A 22,322-nucleotide genomic window follows, 5' to 3' on the forward strand; every position below is an offset into this window, starting at 1 on the left:
TTGCTGATTCACTAACAGTGTCACACTTCATATCAATGACGTCAGATTTCATTCACTATATTCAGACTTTCATTCCATATATTCAGACTTTCATTCCATATATTCAGACTTTCATTCCATATATTCAGGCTTTCATTCCATATATTCAGACTTCCATTCCATATATTCAGACTTTCATTCCATATATTCAGACTTTCATTCCATATATTCAGACTTTCATTCCATATATTCAGACTTCCATTCCATATATTCAGACTTCCATTCCATATATTCAGACTGACAAACTTCATATATATATATTATTTCCTAAACGGCATGCCATAATATATATATATATATATATATATAGTCTGAATTCCACTCATTGAATTTTAAAGTGCAGAAAATTTTTTCAGTAAGACATTAATTTTAGGGTTCACATATTCAGGTGCCAATATTCAAAGCCTATATTCAAATTGCTCAAATTCAATAAGCTAATAAGAATGAAAGTCAAGTGAAACTATCCAGTTTGTCAAACTGGCCTGGTCAAATTCACTAGATTTGTGATGTGAAACTCCGATCTGAACAGGACAGCTGCCAAGTGTACAAAGTAGTTAATCAAATGTTTACACAGTGCAAATCAGCTGATTTTTGGAAGAAAACTTCAAGGTCTCCACCAAAGCATCTCAGCAGCTGCAGCGTGCTATGAAACTGTTCCATTTAGGATCAATCCCATGTTCATTTACACAGTGCTGCACGCCGTCAGGATGAACATGCAGTAGTCTATGACATTAGTCAAGCATGAAAAAGTGGTCGGTGCTATACACAACCTGTGAGGCTGAAAGCGGAGATAGAGGAGCAGGAGGTTTGTTGGACCCAGGAAACATGGATGACAGGAGCACGGCTCTGTCCTTTATACTCCTCCTAGAAAATTCTCTAGTAGACAGCCTCTGGGCTTTACTCTGCACGGACAGCACGCGATTGTGAAAATCGGAGAAGAACACGTTAAAAATGAGTTGGAACCGCATTTTTTTGTAGAAGTGATGAGAAATATTTTAGAAAACGTGCATGAAATTCACCTGCTGCACTGACTTCTCTGACCTCTCAGAGGAATGATCAACATCAGAAGCAGAGAAATGACTGGTTGTCAGGTGAGGAGAGGTGCGTTCTGGGTGGTAATGTTCAGGAAAACTAGGGCTTGGTGAGCGGGGACGACTTAATGGACTCTTAGAGCGTGAGGGCGAAGGCGAGCGACTGTACCCGCTCTGAGGACGGGAAGATTTGGAGGAAAGGAAGAAACTGTTTTGAGGAGTCACAACACTGGGATTCTCCAGTAATCGAAGGTAGATGGACGGCTGAGTTGAGGAGCAAGAGGAAATAAGAGAGTATGAGTTTACAGTAGTTATGCAAATGTTACCACAAGGATACATTCTTATTGTAAAGCTTAAATGAAACTCACAGCTCCCTTACATCGAGGACACATTTCAATCCCTTCAATCACATTCACAACAGAAAGAGCTGAGGAGTGTTCAGAGGCAAAGCATACCTGCCACTTGGGGCGAGGATGAGGCAGAGGAGGAGGGGGGGGGATGTCCTTGGGCTTTGCAAAACGGGGGTTTTCTCTCGCCTCCTCCTCATCCGCCTCCTCCTCATCCGCCTCCTCCTCATCCGCCTCCTCCTCTGAGAGAGGAAGTGGGGTGGTGGAAGGAGACAGAGGAGGAGAAAAGGATGGATCGCATGAGTCTCCATCAGACTGATGCGAGGAGGAAAGGAAAAAGGAGAGGAAAGGAAATTCTAAGGAAAGCATCTTAAACCCAAATACATAATTAAATAATAACAATAACAGTATAATACAAGTATTGAACAAAGTTGGCAACAGAATATTGGATGACTAAGCGGCCCATTATGGTTGAGGTGCCTCAACATACCAAAACTACATTAAGATAAATAGTAAAATAAATTAGTTACGCAGCAGAAGGTCATATTATTATTAACATTGCTTTTGTTGGATTCTTGAATATTTATTCATCACAAAGCATCTGGACACATACCTGCACCATACTTATTACTACTTATTACTCGACTAAGGATGTATATTTACATCTACCCTATAGTAACATTTAAGACACTACTGGATACTTTAAATGTAGCTGAATTTACAGTATTCAAATTTCTGAAATCCTTCCTTAAAGTCCTATTTACTGATAAAAAAAAAAAAGAAAAGATAAATCACTTATACACAGCGTAAACATAAACTCTAAAAATGCTAGTGAAACAAGCTAATCACTCAGATTGGATTGGTTAAATACAGACACACAAGCTGTTAAGCCTGACCTCTGTCCTATCAGATTACTTTCCATCAGGCATGTGATGCAAGCTCCTAACATCCCAAAAATACAGGAGGGAAAGTGCAGAAGCCAGTTAGTCAGCTGGATTCTTCAACTCTGGCTGAAACAAATCAATGGGCTCTTTTGTTGGTCTGAAAGTTACACGGGTGTCGCAGGCCCTTCTGAAATGGGACAGTATTCAAACTGTCAGTCTCTCACCTTGCTGCCTGTCTTTGCGGTCGAGGAGTTCTCCTCAAACTTGGCCAGCAGCTGAGTTGCCATTGAGCGGACCTTGTTCTCCCGCAGCTCCCCGTCCTCAGCAGCAGGGGGTGCACTGTGACAAGACAACTGATGCCATGCCAGGGACGCAGACGGGAATCATACAGGCCAGAGGGGAGCAAAGAGCAGCAGGGAGAGGGATCAATTTACAGTATCACACAGAGAAAAGTGTTATTTGTGTTGTTTAGGAAAATGGTTAGAACTGGTGTCAGAAAAATATTGATGTCCTGTTTTCACAAAACAATGCCGGTACAAACTAAGGTCGACTACTATCTCAACACAGGTTTTCAACATTGGTGCAGTGAATCATTTAACATTAATTATAGCTAGGAAGTTGTACTTCTTCACTATTTAGAAGTATAACTTGAACATTTTAGATCTCCTGTTACCTCTGTGAGGTAGTGGTTCCCCTTTCGCCGTCTCTTGTTGACAGAATCGTCTTCCAGTTTCTTGTCATCCTGTGGTAGTAAACACCACAATAAAGATTCAATTGCAGAGACATTGAATCATATATACACGTTTCCATCTGGATCGTCCTTCTCGATCGAATGAACAAAGAGCCACTAAAACTGTAATTAGTGTAAAAGTTGTTAGTGTAAACTAATCATGTGGGCAGACATCAAGAATAATCTGTAATCACAGTGCAGCTGATGGCTCTTGTTCATGTTTAGATTACATTACAACAATGCTTTGATCTGTATGTTAGCTTTAGCTTATCTTATCAAGATTGCAATGACTGGGAGTAGTGTGCTGGTGATGAAAAAAGGATGATAAAAGGCCTTGAGGAGGGCAAGAAAAGATCGACTCTAGTCCTTATTGCAGTGGTTCGTTTCTGTTATGCCAACCATCAGAAGCCAAAAAAGGTTCATGCCACCCCACCACATGTAAACGGATTGAATTCTTATCAATCATTAACAATATTGGGGGAGCAACAAATAAAAAAGGAGCCTATTTGAGTTTGATTGAAATAATCAGGTCAGCACACTAGCATCAGTAAACTCTCATCTTTTTATTTACCTACATAAATAAAATTTTTCCCCCTCTTTTAATTCACACCCCCCTTGAAGTAGCTCTATGCCTACCCAATTGGGGCCCATCCCACAGTTTGAGAACCACTGCCTTAATGGAAGCATGACATGTATTTCAGGAGACAGTTTTTGGCTTTACCCTGGGTATCCTCTTCCTGGGCTGGGCCTGGTTCAGCAGTCTGTGGTTGGTTTTAGCTAGATATTCTTTACTGTTCTCATCTGGTTCTCTTGAACCTGAAAATAAACACAGTCCCATTAGGTTTACATCAAGATTATTCATTCATCGTCGTCAACATAACAGTTTATTTGCACACAAACAGCCAATTTATGACAAGAGTAGACATAAATAAAGATCAGTACAGTGTGAGGAGGGTTCATCCGTGAAATATCAGACGTTCATTAGAAGTTGACCAAAAATAGTCTTTCAGAGGTGTGGATTGCTCCACGGTAACGGCAGCGTGGGAAACACAGATGGCTGCAGGACATTAATATGAAACCACCAGAAGTGAAACGGGGCTGAACTGGAGCTTACAGTGGGGGTGTGACCAGAGCTGAGGGCCTCCAGGGTTACGCGGAGTGATTGGATATGGCTTCCACAGACATAGCACTCATACCAGTCATGTCTCTGGCAGGGACTAACCTGACCGCGGTTGTGTAACGTGCAACTAAAGCTCAGGCAGTGGATAAAACAGTCCCTGAGCTTCAGTTATTTAAAAAAAAAAAAAAAAAAAAAACTGGGTCTATTCATTAACAGAAGGAACTGCACACTGAAAATGTGTCCAAAGCAGCCGTAAGTAACGCCAGAGACTTTTGAAATCCAGTCTGACTGTGACCTCTGTTAGCTTCTCTGAAATGTCTTACAGTGATTTATATGGATATGTTGTGGTGCTATTCCCTAACAGAGAGGGCAAAAGTACTATTTCCTGTTATGGAAGAAAGGAATTTTCGGTAAGGTATAGTATTACACATTTTTTGGTGGTTAGGGTGAAACTCTGCATCCAACCATGCACTGCATAGCTGGCCCACTTCCCCATCTGTTTGTTCTGTATGGCCGGATCCCTTTATCTTACGCTGGAGTGAATTTGTAAACTAATCATTTCCTTTTGTCAAACTGGGGTTGGGAAGTCAGAGAGGGATTGACAATCTGACTTTTATGGTAATTTTGAAGTGTTGATTTTGTTTCCAGTCCTGCAATGTTAGATTAAAAAAATTTAACTTTAAAAAAAAAAAAAACTTTAATTACTTGCCATTTAGCTTTAAACTTTACAGTAGAATTAAATAGCTTTATTTCTTTTCACATTATTTCACTCAATAAAGGGTATCTGCTTTATGGCTTCGTAGCAGCTAACGAATTTGGTTCATTGACCCCGTTTTGATTCTTAGCGACAGAAGCAAGAAAGAGCCCGACCGTTCTCGTTCCCCGGGGCGTTCCTGAAGGCCTCGTAGAATTTGGAGAGGTAGAGAACCATCAGCAGCTTGTCTGGTTCAGCCTCCGCATCCATCTCCTTTCCTCTCATCACCGGCTGGATGCCAAACTGTCGCTCAGCCACATCAAAGGCCAACTGGTTGTTCCCCGCCACGTCCTCCTCGTTCAGAGAGTCATAGTCACTGAGGGAGAACAAAAGTGAGGGGAGGTCAGCGTATATTGTTTCTTAAAACATCTTCCATATTCCAAACGATAGCAGAAGAGAAAGCTGGTGAGGTAAGATCACAGGAGCAAAGAGGACACTGCTTTAGCTTATTTTTATGATCTAGTTGTTTCTGTCTATCATTCAGTAAGTGAAGGAGAAGAGTTAAAGATGAAGGAATACCATGCTGAAGTAAAGAATTATTTCCTACCTAGCTGTCTGTACGCACAGCACTCAACACAACAGGAAAGACAACGTTAATGTTACCTCATCTTTAGAGAGCTTAACAGAGGAGTTTCAGCTCATTGTTTAGCAGTCTGGCTGCAACTTTACTGTTTTGGTTTCCTCTCTCAGTTTCATTTTCAGCTGTAGCAGCCCACTGTACGCTACCTTCTCAGTACCAAATGGCAGACCAACCACGTTAGCAACTAGCTACTGCGACTGCTTTGTTTGGCAGGTAAATGTTGGGACCATGGAGAGAAAACAAAAACAAAACACCAACCGTGCAAACATCATCTCTATACGAGCACAAATCAGACAGTATGTGTGGAATCACAGCTACCTGCTATGACAAGGGTTAAGATGACGTGTACAAAATGATGTCATTCCAACCGACCACTCTGACACTTATTATTTGCTTTCTCAGTTGTGTGCGAGCAGACTGGATCAAGTCGATGTGGCCTGTATGACAGACTGTTTTGAATTAGATTAATCAGCGTTTGAGTTCACGCCAACCCCTGGATTTTCATTTCATTTTCATTTGTCAAATAACACGTGACAGAGGACAAGAGTCAAAACAGGAACAGGTCTTCAAATTTACAGAGGATTGCAATGCCTATTAGCAGTCAGCTGATTCAACGGTAGACTCACTCTTTCATGTAGATTTGCTTTTGATACTGTTGATCACAATATTTTGTTAAGTAAGCTGCTTTCTGTGGGTTTTGATGATTTTGCTTACAGCGTGTGCAAGTCATACATCTCTACAAGAGTTCAAACTGTTCCACCGATGGTTTCAAATCAAGTCCCCAAATTGTTGATAAAGGTTTCCCTCAAGGATCAATATTAAGCCCACTTCTATTTAGATATGAAATAGATAATAAACGGAAAATAAATATTATTTAGTCTGGAAATAAATAGAATTAATTTTCCATCTCAGTATTGTAATGCCCATTTTAATGCTGATGATCCCATCTTGTATGCCGTGGGCCCCACCGCAAACCAGGCCTTCATCAGATTACAGTCCGCTTACGATGAGCTCTAGACCTCCCTGCTAAATTTAAAGCTTCTTTTAAACTCCAAAAAGACAAATGTGTGCGTTTCACAAGAGCGTGAACCATTGATTTTCCCAGTCCGATCCACGCACTAAATGAATCAAATGGATACAGTACAGCATTATAAGTACTTAAAAATATGATTACACAGCAGCTTGTCCTGTAAAACTCATGTGGAACATCTTGCTTTGAATTAAAAACAAATATTCTTTGTTCCTCCTTTGAAAAGAGACAAAAACACTATACAACTGGATTATATAGATATCCTGTGTGCTCATGCTGCTGCTACTGAACCTAAACCACTGGATAAAGTCTGCCACAGTGCTATTCTATTCATTGTACATGGCAGACTGTGAGCTATATGAAAACGCTGGGTGGTAATCTAGAAGGCATCAGCATTTTAATTGCTGGTTTGTTGTGTCGTGAACTTGTGTATATACAATTTGTTCAGTAGAAATAGAGCTCAACTACCTACCTAAGTAGGTAATATAATAATTAAAACTAAGCTAATATATAAACTAATTAATATAATAATATACTAATTCAGCAGAAAGATTAATGTCATCCAGTTCAGTTCAAAGCACCAGTCTGGATAAGTGACTGCACACAAGCCAACAGAAAACAGCTCTGGTCTGAATGACTGTCAACATTTCCACGTTTCCTGAATGGATTGTGTGAACTTTGTGTGTGTTCTTACATGAGCTCAGGCCTCTGGTGGTGAATGAGAGCGCAGAGGGCCAGGCCGTTCCTCCAGGAAGATGTGAGGTTGGTGACATCAACCCCCCTGTAGCCCTGAGTCTGCTTCTGACACCACGTCAGCAGCCGGCCAGGACGCACATCAGACTCTGCAGAAGAGAAATAAAACTTCACTAATAGTGTCAGAAAGGTCCTGTTAAGCTGGTGTACAGGGAATTTGCTTGTTGACAAACACAACTGACACATGGCACATTAAAACTCTCCATTTGAACACCAGTGACTTGCTGGTTCACTTGAGCCTTATGACTTGACAGACTTGAATCTCCTCCCAAGCCTAAAGCAGAGCAACTTTGGCAACAAATACACAGACAGAGCAGACATTCAGGCCAGTGCACAAACTGGCCTACTTAGAAGACATGCAGCACTCCCTTTGATGCGCTTTAAAATGCATAACTAATTTCTTGGCAAGATTTCTGTTATATTTCAGGGTTGATGTGAAAAGCGTAAGGAATGGGGGTAAAAGAGGTAGGGTTACTGAAATCTTGCATGGATAGCTTGGACTAAATATTACAAACACCTCTCAGTATACTGCAGTACATGTCAACAGCACCACAAACTGCATTTGAATTGACGCCTATCTAATACTATAGATAGGTCAGTCAATCAGAATAACAAAAAAATCTTTCAATGCTGCTTTGACTTGCGACTAAATGCTGACTTGTTCTGCTCAGGGAGAAACCGCCTTCATAGAGAAGACAACCGTATCAGCCCTATACTGTTTATCAGTCTAACCCCGCTGATGCAGAGCGTCTGTGAGAGGCATCATGTTTGACCCTCACGTGGGTGTAATGTTATCCAGCTGTATTGTCTGTGACAAGGTGTGTCAGCCTGAGATAAGGCTAAAGTTTCCTCTCAGTAGGGGCTGGGGAAGCATTCATGATGTCAACATTATTTCTCCAGTAATCTGGATGCATTTAATCTCAGCGGTGACTCATAGGATGATCAGATTACAATTACGACATGCAGGGAGCTTTGTTAGTCCCATATGAGTAGTTGGCAGCAATCCCGTCACAACACTCTCTAAAAAGGTATTTGATGTGTCTACAATCTGTTTTTTATCATAGCAACATGAAGGCTCTATATACACTCGCTGTGGGTGTATTTTTTTAAAATATTTTCATGCACGACGGCACGGAATGTGTCAGTTAGTCATCAGGACTAAATTGTGAGTTTGTGTTTGGGACTTTCTGCATCACACCTCTTCTGGACAAGTTCGCTGATCTGCTTGTGGGTCCTCCTCTTTCCAGGTGACCCGAGTCCTGTTGGCCATCAATGAACAGGTGACGCACCTAGAAAGAAAGAATTAAATAATATGATTTAAAACTGGATCAGATAACATTTAACACCGTTACAGGGACACTAAGTCATTGCAAGGACAAACAGTAGGATTTAAAGGATTGGCAGCTGACACAAATCTCCTGGGAGCCACAACGCACAACTGAAGGTGGCAAAATAACAGCTTGAAAAGAGCAATCGTGGCCATATCAAAGTAGCTAGTGTAGCATTAGCTGCTAAAGGCTGCTAGTTAGCAGAGCTAAAGGAATATACTCATTGTTGATTACTCTAAAATGTACAAGCAATCATTGTTAAGTTTATGTGCAGGGATACTTGCAGTGTGTTTGTTTGCATGTTTGGCACAAGCATTGACACTTTCCCCAGTCCAAAGATTTCTAACACAAATGCAGGCTAGAAATATTAGCTATTCATTGCTACAATTGCTCTATTGCATAGCTCTATTGCTGCATCTATCTCACGATGCAGCATTTTTAGCAGAAAGAGTTGAAAATTCTGAGTTGGCAGCATGAGATTGAGAAATATTTGCCTCTTTGAAAACATAATATCCCGGATTCAAAATGCAATAGTAAAACGGTTATTTATCACTCAAATGAGATTTTAAATCAAATATCACTGTCATTTACAGCAGAAAACCCTTGATTAAAATGTCTCTTAATTCCTTTTCTTTCTTTGATATCTGGTTTCATTCAAATGCATACTGTAACCACTAAGGGCATCTGTGCTTTTCTTCTTATGTAACTGTTGGACTGACCTGGTGTGGGCGTACACAGCTGGAGTTGAGGTTGGGGTAGCGGGTGGCAGGGTCAATGGCGTACTGTTCAAAGTTTTTACTGATGTTTTCTGTGGTGGTTTGAGGCAGCAGCCGGTAGATACTCTCCCTGAGGAATAACAGGGTATAGATATAACTGGCAGATTCAAGATACTGCAGCTTCAAAGATCTGAGAACTACACTGCTCCACTTGATCTGTCTAAGGACAGCAAACACTGAGGCAGGCTGAAAGCACAAAACAAAGTCCTTAAACATTAAATCTACATCACTTAAAGTGCATTTACACTAGTAATGTCCAGACTGTCTTTTTTAAACTCATGACTACTGCTATTTTAATTTCTTTACAAGGCTATTCGTATTCATGGGACATGAAACACCCACAGAGAAACCATAGGGTCTCCTTGAAAAGCTGGTATAGTTCATTAGAAGTAAGAACATAAACAAGGATACCAACCTGTAAGCACAGTACAATACGTATAAATGGTTGAAAGCTCCAACTGCAAAGCTTTAGCTACTTTATTGGTAGTTTTAGTGTCTAGGTAGCTTCTTTATATAGGGTCACAAGGGCATATCCCCTGCAAGATATCCTGCGTGGAAAGTTTACATTTTAGCCTGAGATTGGTGCAAGGAAAATAGAAAGGATCCACCCTCTGGGGAGCATGAATGTGGTGGTTAATGGTAATACAAGTGCAATGTCTGGCCTGACAGTGGAACCACTACAAACATAAGCATTCATCTTCTGAGGAGCAAGAACTACAATGATGAAAATTCACAGCATGTTGGTCATTATATTTGATTTCTTCTGAACGACATGAGTCGACAATTAACGGTGATGAACGAGATAGAGGAAACTGTCCATATGGTTCATCCTTTGTGGAGCATGAATCTGCTCAGCAAATATCATGGTTATCTGCCTACTTGACAATTAGATAACTATATTTATTGTGTATATTTATTAAGTTAGAATTTTGACATGAAAGTGGAACAAGAATGAATGATCATCCTCTGGGAAACACATACAATAAGCCAATATTTGTGAAGTTATCTTGCTCTGGACAAACCGACTAACTGCCTGGACTGATGCTTTTTTTCCATCTGTATGAAAGCCAGAGAAAATAAATTCAAGACTACAGACAAGTCTATCTTGTTTAGCTAAAGTTACAGGAAGTGGAACACAAACCCACCTCTCAGCCAGGATCTCCAGAGGGCTCCTGCCCTGCGTCCAGCCCCTCACCATCCAAGCAGTGTCGAAGGCTGCCAGAAAACCCCGAGCACAACCAGTGCCCATTGGCCAGAAGGGCTGTAAGCAGAGAACATGATGTCAGCGTGAACACACACAAGCTGAGCCTGACTCTGGGCAGAAGCCACAATGTCAAGCGACTCTGACGACTCTCAAACGCTCTCACTGCTATCACGCACCTCAAGCAGACTGTCTCCCACCAGTGCGACCAGTAGCTGATGTCCGTGCTTCTCCCTGATCAAGGCGGCGTTCTCTGAGGCGTACATGCTGGTGAAGTCAAACATGGCTACATCCGGCTGCCCGTAGTGGTTGATGGCGTAGTCCAGGGACGGCAGCTGGTAGTTTGTGCCGAAGTCAGCTGCCTCACGGGCGTAGGAAAGCAATGCTTCCTGGTTTACGTTGTCAGGGCTCAGCAGTCGCTCTGTTTCAATGTAGTCCTGTATTAAGACAAGATCACTGTCTATCACTGACATAAAATAAATGATTTAAATCTGCACTGATGAATATTTTTATATAAACAAAAGATCAAATGTTGTGTAACATTAAAGGGGTGACCCGAAGTGACAAACCCACATAGAATTATTACCTGACTCCGCCGTTTCCTACTGAGGGATTCTCTACTAAGCTTTTTAGCCTCTTTTAGCTAATTAATCTGGTTTTATATCCCACAAACTCTGATTTTATCAACCTTGTTTTCAGCAGCAGGCGGCCGTTTTGAGTTAAAAGGCAGACAAATGGCAGACAGACAATTTAGCGACTAGCTTGTGGGAGTAGCATTCAGATGCTAAAGGGACAGATATTTTCTCCTGAGTCGCAAACCAGTGCTTTGCTAGCACGTTACATGAATTGGTCTTGTCCAAAGATACAAGAAAAAACTAAAAGCTGAATTTGGACTTACTGCTAGTCAGGTACAAAAACATTTCCTGAGAATCAGCATGACGGGTTGGACAAAGAAACAAGATTGGGACTGATTCAGCAGCAAGATTCATGTTGGTCAAGAAATGAAGGGAAAATAAATTTGTTTCTCTGCAAGAGGAACAGGATGACAAAACTTTGATGATAAAAGTTTGGCAGTTTGATGAATCATTGAGCTATTGAGCCATTATGAGTGATGAAGCTGACACACAGCAGACGCAGTGAGATATCACTCTGCACTAATGGGTAATGTAAGATGAGATGGAGACCACTGAGGGCACAGCGAGGCAGGGTTTCAACACCTGTGTGTGTGAGTGTGGGCTTGTTCTACAGCACTTTATTTGTGGGGTCCAAAAACCGGCAGCCCACTATACTTTTGGGGACCAAAATGCTGAACTCCACAAGTTTAAAAGGCTGTTTGAGGGTTAATACTTGTTTTTAGGTTTGGATTCGGCAATTGGTTGTGATGGTTAACGTTAGGGAATTCATTATGTCACTGACAGATCCCCACAAAGATAGGCACAAGGCTCATCCCAACATGATCCAGCCTGCACCCGATGCCATAATATCCTCATTTATACCATATGCCTAATCTCTGTTCAGGACAGTGACCCTCGCTGAGAGCAAACCTCTGACTCATAATGTCTTTATGTCTGTGTGTGTGTCTAGGCGACATAGAAGAAAGGTGAGAGAGAGAATCTAATTAGGGCCCATTTCATTATCATCCCCTATGGAGATCCATCACTCACTGACAAAGCTAGATGCTCACCGCCTGGAGAATACACACATTCCTGCCTACCCAAAAAACACTGACGCTGCTGTGCCAGCTGGTTTTAAATATTGCAACCTGTGTGTTGTATGTTTCATTGTTAAAACTATGAGAAAAAAATATTAGTTAGTTAGTACAACAATTTTCATCAACAAATAAAAACTAAACAATAAAGTGAAAGACAGCCAAATGGGCAAATTGACAATTTACTGTTTAAATACAAAGTAAAGTCTTGGCATGAATGGATTTGTGATTTCATACTATACAGTGTTTGCTCCTGATTAACAAAACAGTCTCCTCCACCGCCTAAATAAACCTCTTGTTCGGATGTTGGGTTCACTGCTTGACCTGTTGTACGAATAAGCTTCATGCTGTGATGCCAACTTTTAGAGCACCTCTAGGGAATCGTACTCATACTGCCTAGTGGAAGAGAGCCACAGCCTTTCCAGTCGACCAATCAGCAGCCAGACAGTGAATAAGACATGAATGTGAATGACCAACAAAAGAAGTGAGCTTACCAGACCTCTGCAGCTCGCTCCTCCTCTCTACATGATGCTATATTACCCACTACTAGTATAACACACCACAATCTCTGACCGAACTGTTGGCAGTCAGGATCTATTATGATATTTTTGTTTTTTTAACTGTTCATTGGGAGTCCAACAATGTTACATGAAGGCAATGCTAAAACACCTGTAACCAGAGTAACCGTACACAACAAAGATGGTGTTAGCTGTAACCTCAGAAAGAAGACATACAAATAGAAAATGCAAAAGTGAGACCAAAACAAACAATAAATCAAATGACTAAAACTCATGTACATTTTTGTCTAAGACTAAAACTGCATCAAAATCCAGTGTCAAAATGGATACTGCTGTGTATACATGTGTGCGTGCATGTGTAAACTCACATTTATGATAACCCCTTTGTCCAGGAGACTCTGCTTCTTCGCCGTCATGACAAAGTAGTGTGTGTTGTCTTTGTAGTAAACTATGTTCTCCAAGTCAATTCCTGAAAACACGAGATTTACTTTACAAAGGGTACATATGGTGTTGAAAGAAGGAGCTATTAGAGTGGGAGAAGCAAACAGACAGCGCTGCATCTAATACAACTCAAACAAGAGTGGGGGGTTTTAAGGGAGGAGGAAAGGAGGCTTTATGGTATGGGCTGCTGGTGCCACATTTCTTTCTAGCTCACCTGTCTCCTCCCTGAGTTCTAGAAAGAACTTCTGGTTAAAGATGAAGGCCACACCACTGATCTCCTCCACTTTGGCCTCTGCTGTGGTGTTCCTGTTGACAAAGTTAGCTGTGATGGCGATAGCCAACTTCCCTCGAAACTCTTTGCGACCGAAACCTGCCGAGAGGGGAAGCAAAACCTTAGCAATTAACTATGCAGAGGGGAAATCTATGGTTAATGCCACATACAGTACTATGCAGAAGTTTTAGGAAGGTGTGAGTAAATGCTGTCAAGTAAGAAAGCTTTCTAAAAAAAATTGACCTGTTAATAGATTTTATTTATCAATTAACAAAATGCAAAGTGAGTAAACAGTAGAAAATCAAATCAATATTTGGTGTGGCACCCCTGTGCTGTCAAAACAGCATAAGTTATTCAAGGCACAAACTCAGTGATTTTGAAGGCATATTGCCAGGTGTATGATTAAACAGTTATACCAAACATGTGCTATTGATCATAAATTCAATATGTAGGTTGAATACAGGAGGAATACAACTAGGTGAGAAACACCAAGCTAGCAACGACAGTTGAGGCAAGGCAAGTTTATTTGTATAGCACATTTCAACAACAAGGCAATTCAAAGTGCTTTACATAAAAGCAACAAAGGGAAAAAAAACACATTAAATATAATTTTTAAAAGGGTGACAATAGAAAATAAAAGCAGGATAGTAAAAGTCACAGTGACAACGATCCAAAACATACAGCAAAACTCACTGAGAACTATATTCAACATGAAGAAGAACAAGGAGTCCTGGAAGTGATGGTGTGGCCCCCACAGAGCCCTGACCTCAACATCATTGAGTCTGTCTGGGATTACATGAAGAGAGAGAAGCAACTGAGGCTGCCTCAATCCACAGAAGGACTGTGGATAGTTCTCCAAGATCTTTGGGTCAACCTACCTGCCGAGCTCCCTCAAAAACTATGTCCAGGTGTACCTAGAAGAATTTATACTGTTTTGAAGGCAAAGGAGATCACACCAAATATTGAGTGGATTTAGATTTTTCTTCTGTTCACTCAGTTTGCATTTTGTTAATTGTTAAATATAATTAACATGTCTATTTTTGACAGCATTCTTACTTTACAGCATGTTTCTACATCTGCCTGAAACCTTTACACAGTACTGCATATATCTCGCATATACCACACACACACATCCACATAATATTAACTACACCCGGATAGAAAGCTAGTCGAACAGTTCATAAGAACACACACACACACAATTAAGCTTCCAGTTAAAGTATGTCAACAGGAAATGCTTTACCCAGTGAGTGAAAGCAGCTTTGCGACACCTCACCTCTTTTCCAACAAAAAAAACAAACAAACAGGGCTTGGACTGCAGCATATATGTGTCCAACAAATGTGGGTCAGGAACAAACCTTGTCTTAGAGGACAAATTTTTTACCATAAACCCGCCACAGTTTACCCCACAGCACAACTCCAGTTTGTAAGTTTTGCGTTCTTTCTCACCGTCTAATGTGTTTTTGCGTCCATCGGCTCCAATCACGACATCGAAATCAAAGTCCGAGACAGGATGGCTGGAGGGCCGGACCTCTGCTTGCCAACCACGACCTGAGGAAGAACAAAATAACCAGATGGACCCACTTCAATTTGATTATTTTTATACAATCAGACATGTACTCTAAGAAAGTGTGATTGTAGACCTAAAGGAAAGGCAGCTGACAGGGAGTTCATACATCATGTTGAAGTGCTGATTTGATTGGGTTTGAGGTTTATGCGGTTATTTCTCAACTGTCACACAGCAGCCACAGTATGTTGCTCAGTCCTCCCTGGAGTGTTAAAGTGAGAACTGTGAACGTCCCTGGATCACACCAGATCCAGGGGCGTTCACAGATCTCAGTTTGGCCCTGGTCTCTGCCTCCTCACTCATCCATATTTAAAGTGCCAACTTCACAGTCTCCATACGCCATATTTAGGACACTTGGCATATTTTGGGACACTTAAAAAAGCCAACTCAAAGTAGAACAAAGTAAAATGAAACTGTCAACAGACTCTATCAATAGACCTGCTGCCACTGCAAATGGTCTTCTCTAGGAAACTTTCTGATCACTATAACATATGTATTTTGTGAGCAGGGAGTTTTCCATATATAGCTGAGATATGTAGGAGTGTCCCTCTGTGTGGCACCGCCACTCATGACCCTTTAAAGCACAGATAAGAGCACACACACGCAGACCTACTGTCGTCAGTCTGCTCCGCTGGCGGCTCCACAAGTTTGACAAACTCCACTTTGACATGAATCTCCACTCCCAGTATCAGACTCACTTTCAGCAGCATCAGCTGGAGCTGGCGGATACCTGTGGTGGATTCACACAAACAAACGTGTAGGATAATAATTAAAAAGAATTTTTAAAAAAAGCACACAAAAGAAAGGCTAGAGCTTCCCGTACAGGTATAATCACTATATACTGGCCCAGACCAGATAAGCAAACGTTGAAGCTGATGTTGCTCCAAGACCATAAGTATTTAAACTGGATGTATTCTGGTCCTGGGCAGTAAGGAAGTACCAATCCAATACCAATTATTGTATCTGCCCATCTCCTCCCACTCCTCTTTTTTTCCCCCCAAATTTAAAATCTGTGTACCTCACTGCAAAGAACTCACTGAAATATTTTTTATGTAAGGTAACAAGAGGCTGCTAAGACTGAGTTGGGTCCCCTCCAAAGAAACTTTATAAAATCTACTTAAGATCACTATCACTGTAAATACCAATCCAGTGTAGAAGTAATCAATGCATCCCTACTGCACTATACACTATAAAATATCATAGATTATTCTGGCAGTATAATGATGAACCATTACACTCTGTGTTTTAAGTAAAGAGTTAATACAGTTTATTTATACTGCAGTATATGTGGTATTTACAGGCACTTTCTCAGCAGCAGTTATGGGAGGAAGACATGGTTGCACTTATAGATGAAAACAAGTTAGGGTTTTGAGACGTACACTCAGAAGAGCTTATCTTTAAGAGGAGATATTAATACATGACACTGTTACTAAAGCTGGAGAGGAAGACGGGCCAGTGGAAACATCCCAGTGGAGATAAAGACTGAAGAAGCAAACTGCAGCAAAATAGGCTGCTGGAAAATCTCCTCTCACGCATTAGAGTCTACAGGTTATTTTGCATGTTATCTCCTAAAACAGAGAGTGAGCGAGAACTGCAAAATTGTAATATAGGGTGTTCCCAATCTTTTTTGGCAAAAATATCTGCACACACACGAAATTTTAATCGCGATTAATCGTAGGATTTTCTTGCAATTAATCACATGCTGCTATATACACAAAAGTGCTATAACATGTGGTTTGCAAACACTTTAAACAAACAAGGTGCTTTTTACCAGCAGTATTCCCTTTACACAGTAACAATAAAATATTTCTTGTAAATCTCAACTTAAACATTAATGTAATCAAATCAGATATTAAACCAAAGCTATTTGCCACATTTCAAATAGTTATCAGGACATCATCAGGAGGGAATTCACATGGCTGGGCATCCCTGCAAAACTAGATGAAGGCCTATCAGGTAAAGTTATGTAGTCTGTAATTTTAACTCAAGTTAAATAGGCTACAGCAGTGTTGCACACAGAAGCCGTTACCATGGTTACCCTCAATCGAGCGCCTGCCGTTTTCTCACGGAGCGCTGTCTTCTTCTCCCACACACTGCAGCCAAGTAGTCTGCCGAAGCCTCCCTCCACTGCTTGTTTGGGTGGGTGATTTGCAGGCTGATCCACATCAATATTTATTTATTTATTTATTTATTGTAACATAAGTAACATGATCCTGTCGGCGTGTCAAGTGACTTTAAAAAGGAGTCCTGACTCCAAAGTTGATTTGACATAAACAACAACACTTTCTCTTCCTTCCCAGAGCACTATAAGGAAAAAACTAATTATAGTGTGGTAGAAAGAGGAAGGAGTGAAAAGCTTAGCTTCAAGCAACTTCCCCACTTTGCTTTCTCACTTCATGATCAACCTTTTGATAAGGCGCCAAAGTGAGAGGAGACACAGATCAACACTCACTGATGTGGTCGATGGCGCCGGCACAGAACTTTCCATAGAACTTCTTGGCTCCAAGGCCCCTGAGGTCATGGATGGTGAAGGGCCAGAGGTGGAGAACGTTGTTCCTAGAGAAGGTGTCTCTCTTCTCGATTACCACCACTTTACAGCCCAACAGGGCCAGTTCGATGGCTGTCCGCAGACCACAAGGACCCCCGCCAATCACCAGACACTGAGTAAAAGAGAAAGAAGAAGACAAGGGGCTTAAAAGGACTTGGTGGTAGGGATGCTTAAAGAGGTTTTGAGCATTAGTATTCTAGTCCTCTTTCCATCCCTGCTTTTCTACACAGTAATTCTAACTGGGCTTTGAGTATGTAGTGTGTTCAAGAAAAATGACAAAAAGAAGTACTTCAAAGATGTAAGATTCCCAAATGCAACACACAGAGGAAATGAAGGAGCTACTTTTCAGCTCTAATGCAAAATTATTATTAATAATATTTTTAAAGAGTGGACAGCTAAGAGAAGATCTCAGAAAACAAAGAAGCAAAGTATTAAAACTAAGTCTGTTTCTAACTTGTTGGTAGTTGTTCTCCAAAGATGCAGTTTGATTGATATTAGTCTAGTAATGTTTCCTGTTAATAACAACAGTAAAGAGCATGATTTTAGAGAATGTATACTTTTAGTATTATAATATGGTGTGGAATTGAGTGACCGCTTACAAAGGGTGTACAGTAGCTGTATTTACAGCAACTGGCACTGATGTTTTATCTGGTTTTGGACTGAAACAAAATATAGAAAGAGAGAAAAGCAGCAGACAGCATCATCATGTGGAAAAATGAACAGGAGGGAAAAAAAGCATTATGTGGAAAGTCTCAACGGTCCTGTGTGATTACAGTCAATGTCTCATTTCCAGGTCAGCATGTTTGCATGGTCTGCCATTTTTCAGTTATAGAGAAAAATTAACTGACAAAACAATTATCACAGCCATCTGGGAAGGGTTGATTTAATCACTTTTGGGACTAGGACTTGTGGCATCTTCCATGTAACAGAGTGTTACAGAAGTTTTGATTCTAGATACAGAGTTCCAGAAAACAGAGCGCCCACCCAGCTACAGAGCCACCATCTTTCTCCAAAAAGTGGTTTCTCCCGGAATAATGCCTGGGATAACAATTTAGTTGTTATTTTTGGCCAAGCCTCAGCCCAACCCATCTCTGTTAATCTCCCCTCTGCGGTTCTCTGGCCTCTTTCCCCTCTGGACATCTTATCTTTGCCTTCAGATATGAAGCCATTCCAACACTATGCTAAATGTGCTGCTTATAATACTGAGACATACATGGTCAGACAATTCGACAGACCAGCACATCACATAAAATATGAGATACCCATCTGTCACATGAAATACATATCTCAACTCCCATACTGTCTTTAGGCTTCTGTGTAAGCCATGTACTACAATTTGACTTACATACAGTGTCCCTATAAATGGCTTATATTACTTGTTCCAGAAATTTGCTGACTGAATTTCCTCAAGTTATATGCACTAAATCCAGTTAATACAGCCTCACAAAATTAGGATTACTTACTGTTCTAATTAATTACAGAAACAATCCACTTACATACTATATTTGCAATAGACAATTGCAAACTGGCAAAGGTCCTAATTGGGTATTTGAACAAAAAAAATAACACTAATTCCATAAGCTTGCATAATGTTAAAGATGCCTTTTAAATATGGCCTGACATAACATTATTACGGCACTACTCAACAGAACACAGAAAAGAGAAAGAATGCAAAAACAAACGATGTCAAAAGTCAGTCTACATACTGTTGTAAATAAGTGGGTCACCTTAAAAACCTTCATCACAACAAACACCTCTTTCTGATTGATACCCAACACATGAACATGTGGGAGAGAAACAATGTATTTGTTACAGAACTAGCAGAACTTTGTTGACGGTGCTATTCTTCACAACAAGATATACCATAAAACTTTGATTAATAGCCCAGGCCTATATTTGCTAAAATTACTGAATTGACCTTTATTTAGGACACGCGTCCTAAATGGGACAGGCTTTAATTCCTCTTGCACAAAACTGGAATAGGCTACTTTGAAACTTTCATTGGATCTAGCTCTGACAGACGGCTTATGCGCTTTTATTTTGTTGGCTGCACACTAAACGGCAGTGATGAAACACGAGTCAATGGTTAGATTAAGACTTTTGAATAAGCTGTGTGAACTTACTGTCCTCTTGCCGACCGAGCTAACTATCTAACAACTAGCTCAGGGAGCTTTTTCTCCTTTCAATAACTCTTCATTGAATGAAATGAGAACACAGAGGGGGAGTGGGGGTTTAAAACACAGTACAGAGAAAACAGAAAGAAGCTCGGAAAGTCATTGTGAATGCATGTTAGCAGTTAGCTCCCCAGCTAGTTTACAAACTAGCTCTACAGTATGTGACCATGCCTCTACAACCACATGTTATCTGAAGAATTTCACTGTGCCACTTTCTTGTATGATCACGCCTTTACAGTTTGGATGAAGCAGCACACCTCCTACACTATCAAAACAACGCCTTTCACCATGCTGTGCTGTTGTGTGGAAAACCATTCACGCTGTGCCAGCACAGCTTAAATAGTTGCGGTTACTCATGGCCATAGATTGTTGGCTCAGACGGGCATGAATACCCCAACGTTATTAGAATACAGCTCGAGACTGCTAAGAAGTGATACCAAACTAGTTTCACATTGTGCATTAATACACTCAAACTGCAGAACAGGTTCAGCTCAGTTCAGTCTTTATTATCCAACTCGGGGACAATAAAGGTCTCTCTTACCCTGGTGCCCTGACAGGCTTTATTCTGGTTGTAGACCTTGTGCTGCGCCCTTTTGTCCAGTTTGGTCCACAGGGCCTTGACCTTCCAGGTGCTGACTGCAGCCTTCAGTGAGCGGTAGAAGTTGCTGTAGTCCAGAGGATCCAGCTCCAGTTGCCTGCAGAGGATGCTGAAGGCCTGCAGAGTCCCTTTACAGGTAGACGCCTGGAAAAAGTTCTCAAAGAGCACGCTGGCCTGCGCAGTACGCTCATCCTCTGTCTCACCCATCTGCTCTTGGAGTAAAAACTGTCCAATCTCCTCCCAACACTCTGTCTTCTTCCTTTCCTGCTTCTTTTTCCCTGTTCTGTCCTTCCACGCTGTCAACTCCTATGATGTGCTGTGTGCCGACATGCTTAGCTAGTTCTGAAAAACAAAGAAAAAAATATTTTTTGGACACATGAGATTGAAAATGAAATCAATCAAGATCCAGATGATCAGTTCTACATCCTGTGAATTGGTGATAACTAATGACTAATTCATGCTCCTGAAAGTTTCATCACTTTCATTATTATTATTATTATTATTATTATTATAATAATAATAATAATAATAATAATAATAATACAGCAGTTTTTGCTGTTGTAATAATAATCATAATAATATCATTATTAGTACTATTTGGGAATTGATGGATAAGAAAATAATTCAGTAACACTTTCTATGAAGGTCATCGCTATAATGACTTATGCATATATTTATAACACGATATAATGCGTCCATAAGACATTATATATCCAGAATTTACACAGAAAAAAAACGCATCAAGATGGATCGCTGCCCTCTTAATTGTAATCAAACGAATCGTGAGGTGCCAAGAGATTCTCATTCCTACTGCCCAAATAGTATTTCCATTTAATAAAATGTCTTTTAATAGGCTACGTTTTGTAAAGTGGTTGTCTTTAATTGTCCACTGCATCCGCCATTCATCTGTGACAACATCTGAGCCTCTTCTTACATGATGTTGGTCGGCAACAGGTCTTCTCTTGAGCGATCTCTCACCACCCTGACAATGAGTGTCCTTGATGTAATTATGTTTGTGTTTTTGTGCCAAACTGCAAAATGTTCAAAATTCATACAGATTGTTCATAAAGTGAAGAAACATAAATAAAAGTTGTTTTCCTGCGCAAAATGTGTGTCACTTTACTTAAAGCAAACAATTACGTGTTATAAGGTCTTATAATTAGTTCATATGGTATTATGCCCACCTGTAATATATTATACAGGGATGGACATTTTAACTCTTGACATGCTATATAAAATTCCATTATTCCATTTTATATCACTAATTGTAAATGGTGACTAAAGTGTATTCATAACACGGCAGAGTCGGTGGTTATAACGTACTATGGAACATGGTCAGAGATTCTTGGCGCACATTGATATACACTAGGATTACTATTAGTTATAAAATATTAAATTAAAACGTCATAATATTTCATGAACTTTGCTATAGCGCCTAATGCATGTTTTTAAGTGATTATAACAACTGTTAGAATGTCTTATGGATGCATTATATCGTGTTATAAATATTTGCATAAGTCATTATAGTGATGACCTTCAGAGAAAGTGTTACCAATAATTCTAAAAGAAAAAAAAAATACATGTATTTAATACATACATAAATATTTTTGAAATATAATAATAATACTTATTTGTAGAGCACTTTTCAAAAACAAGTTACAAAGTGCTTTAACAAGTGTAAATAATAATACAAAAAAAAACAAGATAAAAACAAATAAAAAAAACAAGATAAGAGCATGAAAAATTAATATAAAATTAGTAAAATACAATAAAATAAAAGGGATAAAATAAAGTCAAATAAGATCGGGAAAGGCTCTCCTATAAACGTATGTTTTAAGAAGGGACTTAAAAGAGTTCACTGACTCAGCCGACCTGATTTCCTCGGGCAGGCTGTTCCAGAGCCTCGGGGCCCTGACAGCAAACG

The 22,322-nt window shown here is 40.3% G+C and overlaps 1 protein-coding gene across 2 annotated transcripts in view; it reads right to left on the reverse strand.

Moving 5' to 3' along the window:
* Positions 1-20,734, reverse strand: part of mical2b (microtubule associated monooxygenase, calponin and LIM domain containing 2b) — a 44,593-nt gene extending 23,859 nt beyond the window's left edge. Inside the window, exons 1-16 of one of the 2 annotated variants that reach the window (XM_046037891.1) lie at positions 20,342-20,734; positions 17,531-17,738; positions 15,692-15,808; positions 14,961-15,062; positions 13,455-13,610; positions 13,168-13,268; positions 10,753-11,010; positions 10,518-10,633; positions 9,316-9,442; positions 8,467-8,557; positions 7,210-7,357; positions 5,022-5,221; positions 3,753-3,847; positions 2,975-3,043; positions 2,526-2,654; positions 1,526-1,732 (exon numbers count right to left, since the gene is read on the reverse strand). In XM_046037891.1, coding sequence (XP_045893847.1) covers positions 1,526-1,732; positions 2,526-2,654; positions 2,975-3,043; positions 3,753-3,847; positions 5,022-5,221; positions 7,210-7,357; positions 8,467-8,557; positions 9,316-9,442; positions 10,518-10,633; positions 10,753-11,010; positions 13,168-13,268; positions 13,455-13,610; positions 14,961-15,062; positions 15,692-15,808; positions 17,531-17,738; positions 20,342-20,605 — 2,388 coding nt within the window. In that variant the 5' untranslated portion in view covers positions 20,606-20,734. The remainder of the gene's footprint in view (positions 1-1,525; positions 1,733-2,525; positions 2,655-2,974; positions 3,044-3,752; positions 3,848-5,021; positions 5,222-7,209; positions 7,358-8,466; positions 8,558-9,315; positions 9,443-10,517; positions 10,634-10,752; positions 11,011-13,167; positions 13,269-13,454; positions 13,611-14,960; positions 15,063-15,691; positions 15,809-17,530; positions 17,739-20,341) is intronic. The other variant, XM_046037892.1, reaches the window with a different exon arrangement.
* Between the last annotated feature and the right edge of the window lie 1,588 nt (positions 20,735-22,322).

This window comes from Micropterus dolomieu, linkage group LG22 (assembly GCF_021292245.1).
Source record: "Micropterus dolomieu isolate WLL.071019.BEF.003 ecotype Adirondacks linkage group LG22, ASM2129224v1, whole genome shotgun sequence".
NCBI classification, from domain to species: Eukaryota; Metazoa; Chordata; class Actinopteri; order Centrarchiformes; family Centrarchidae; genus Micropterus; species Micropterus dolomieu.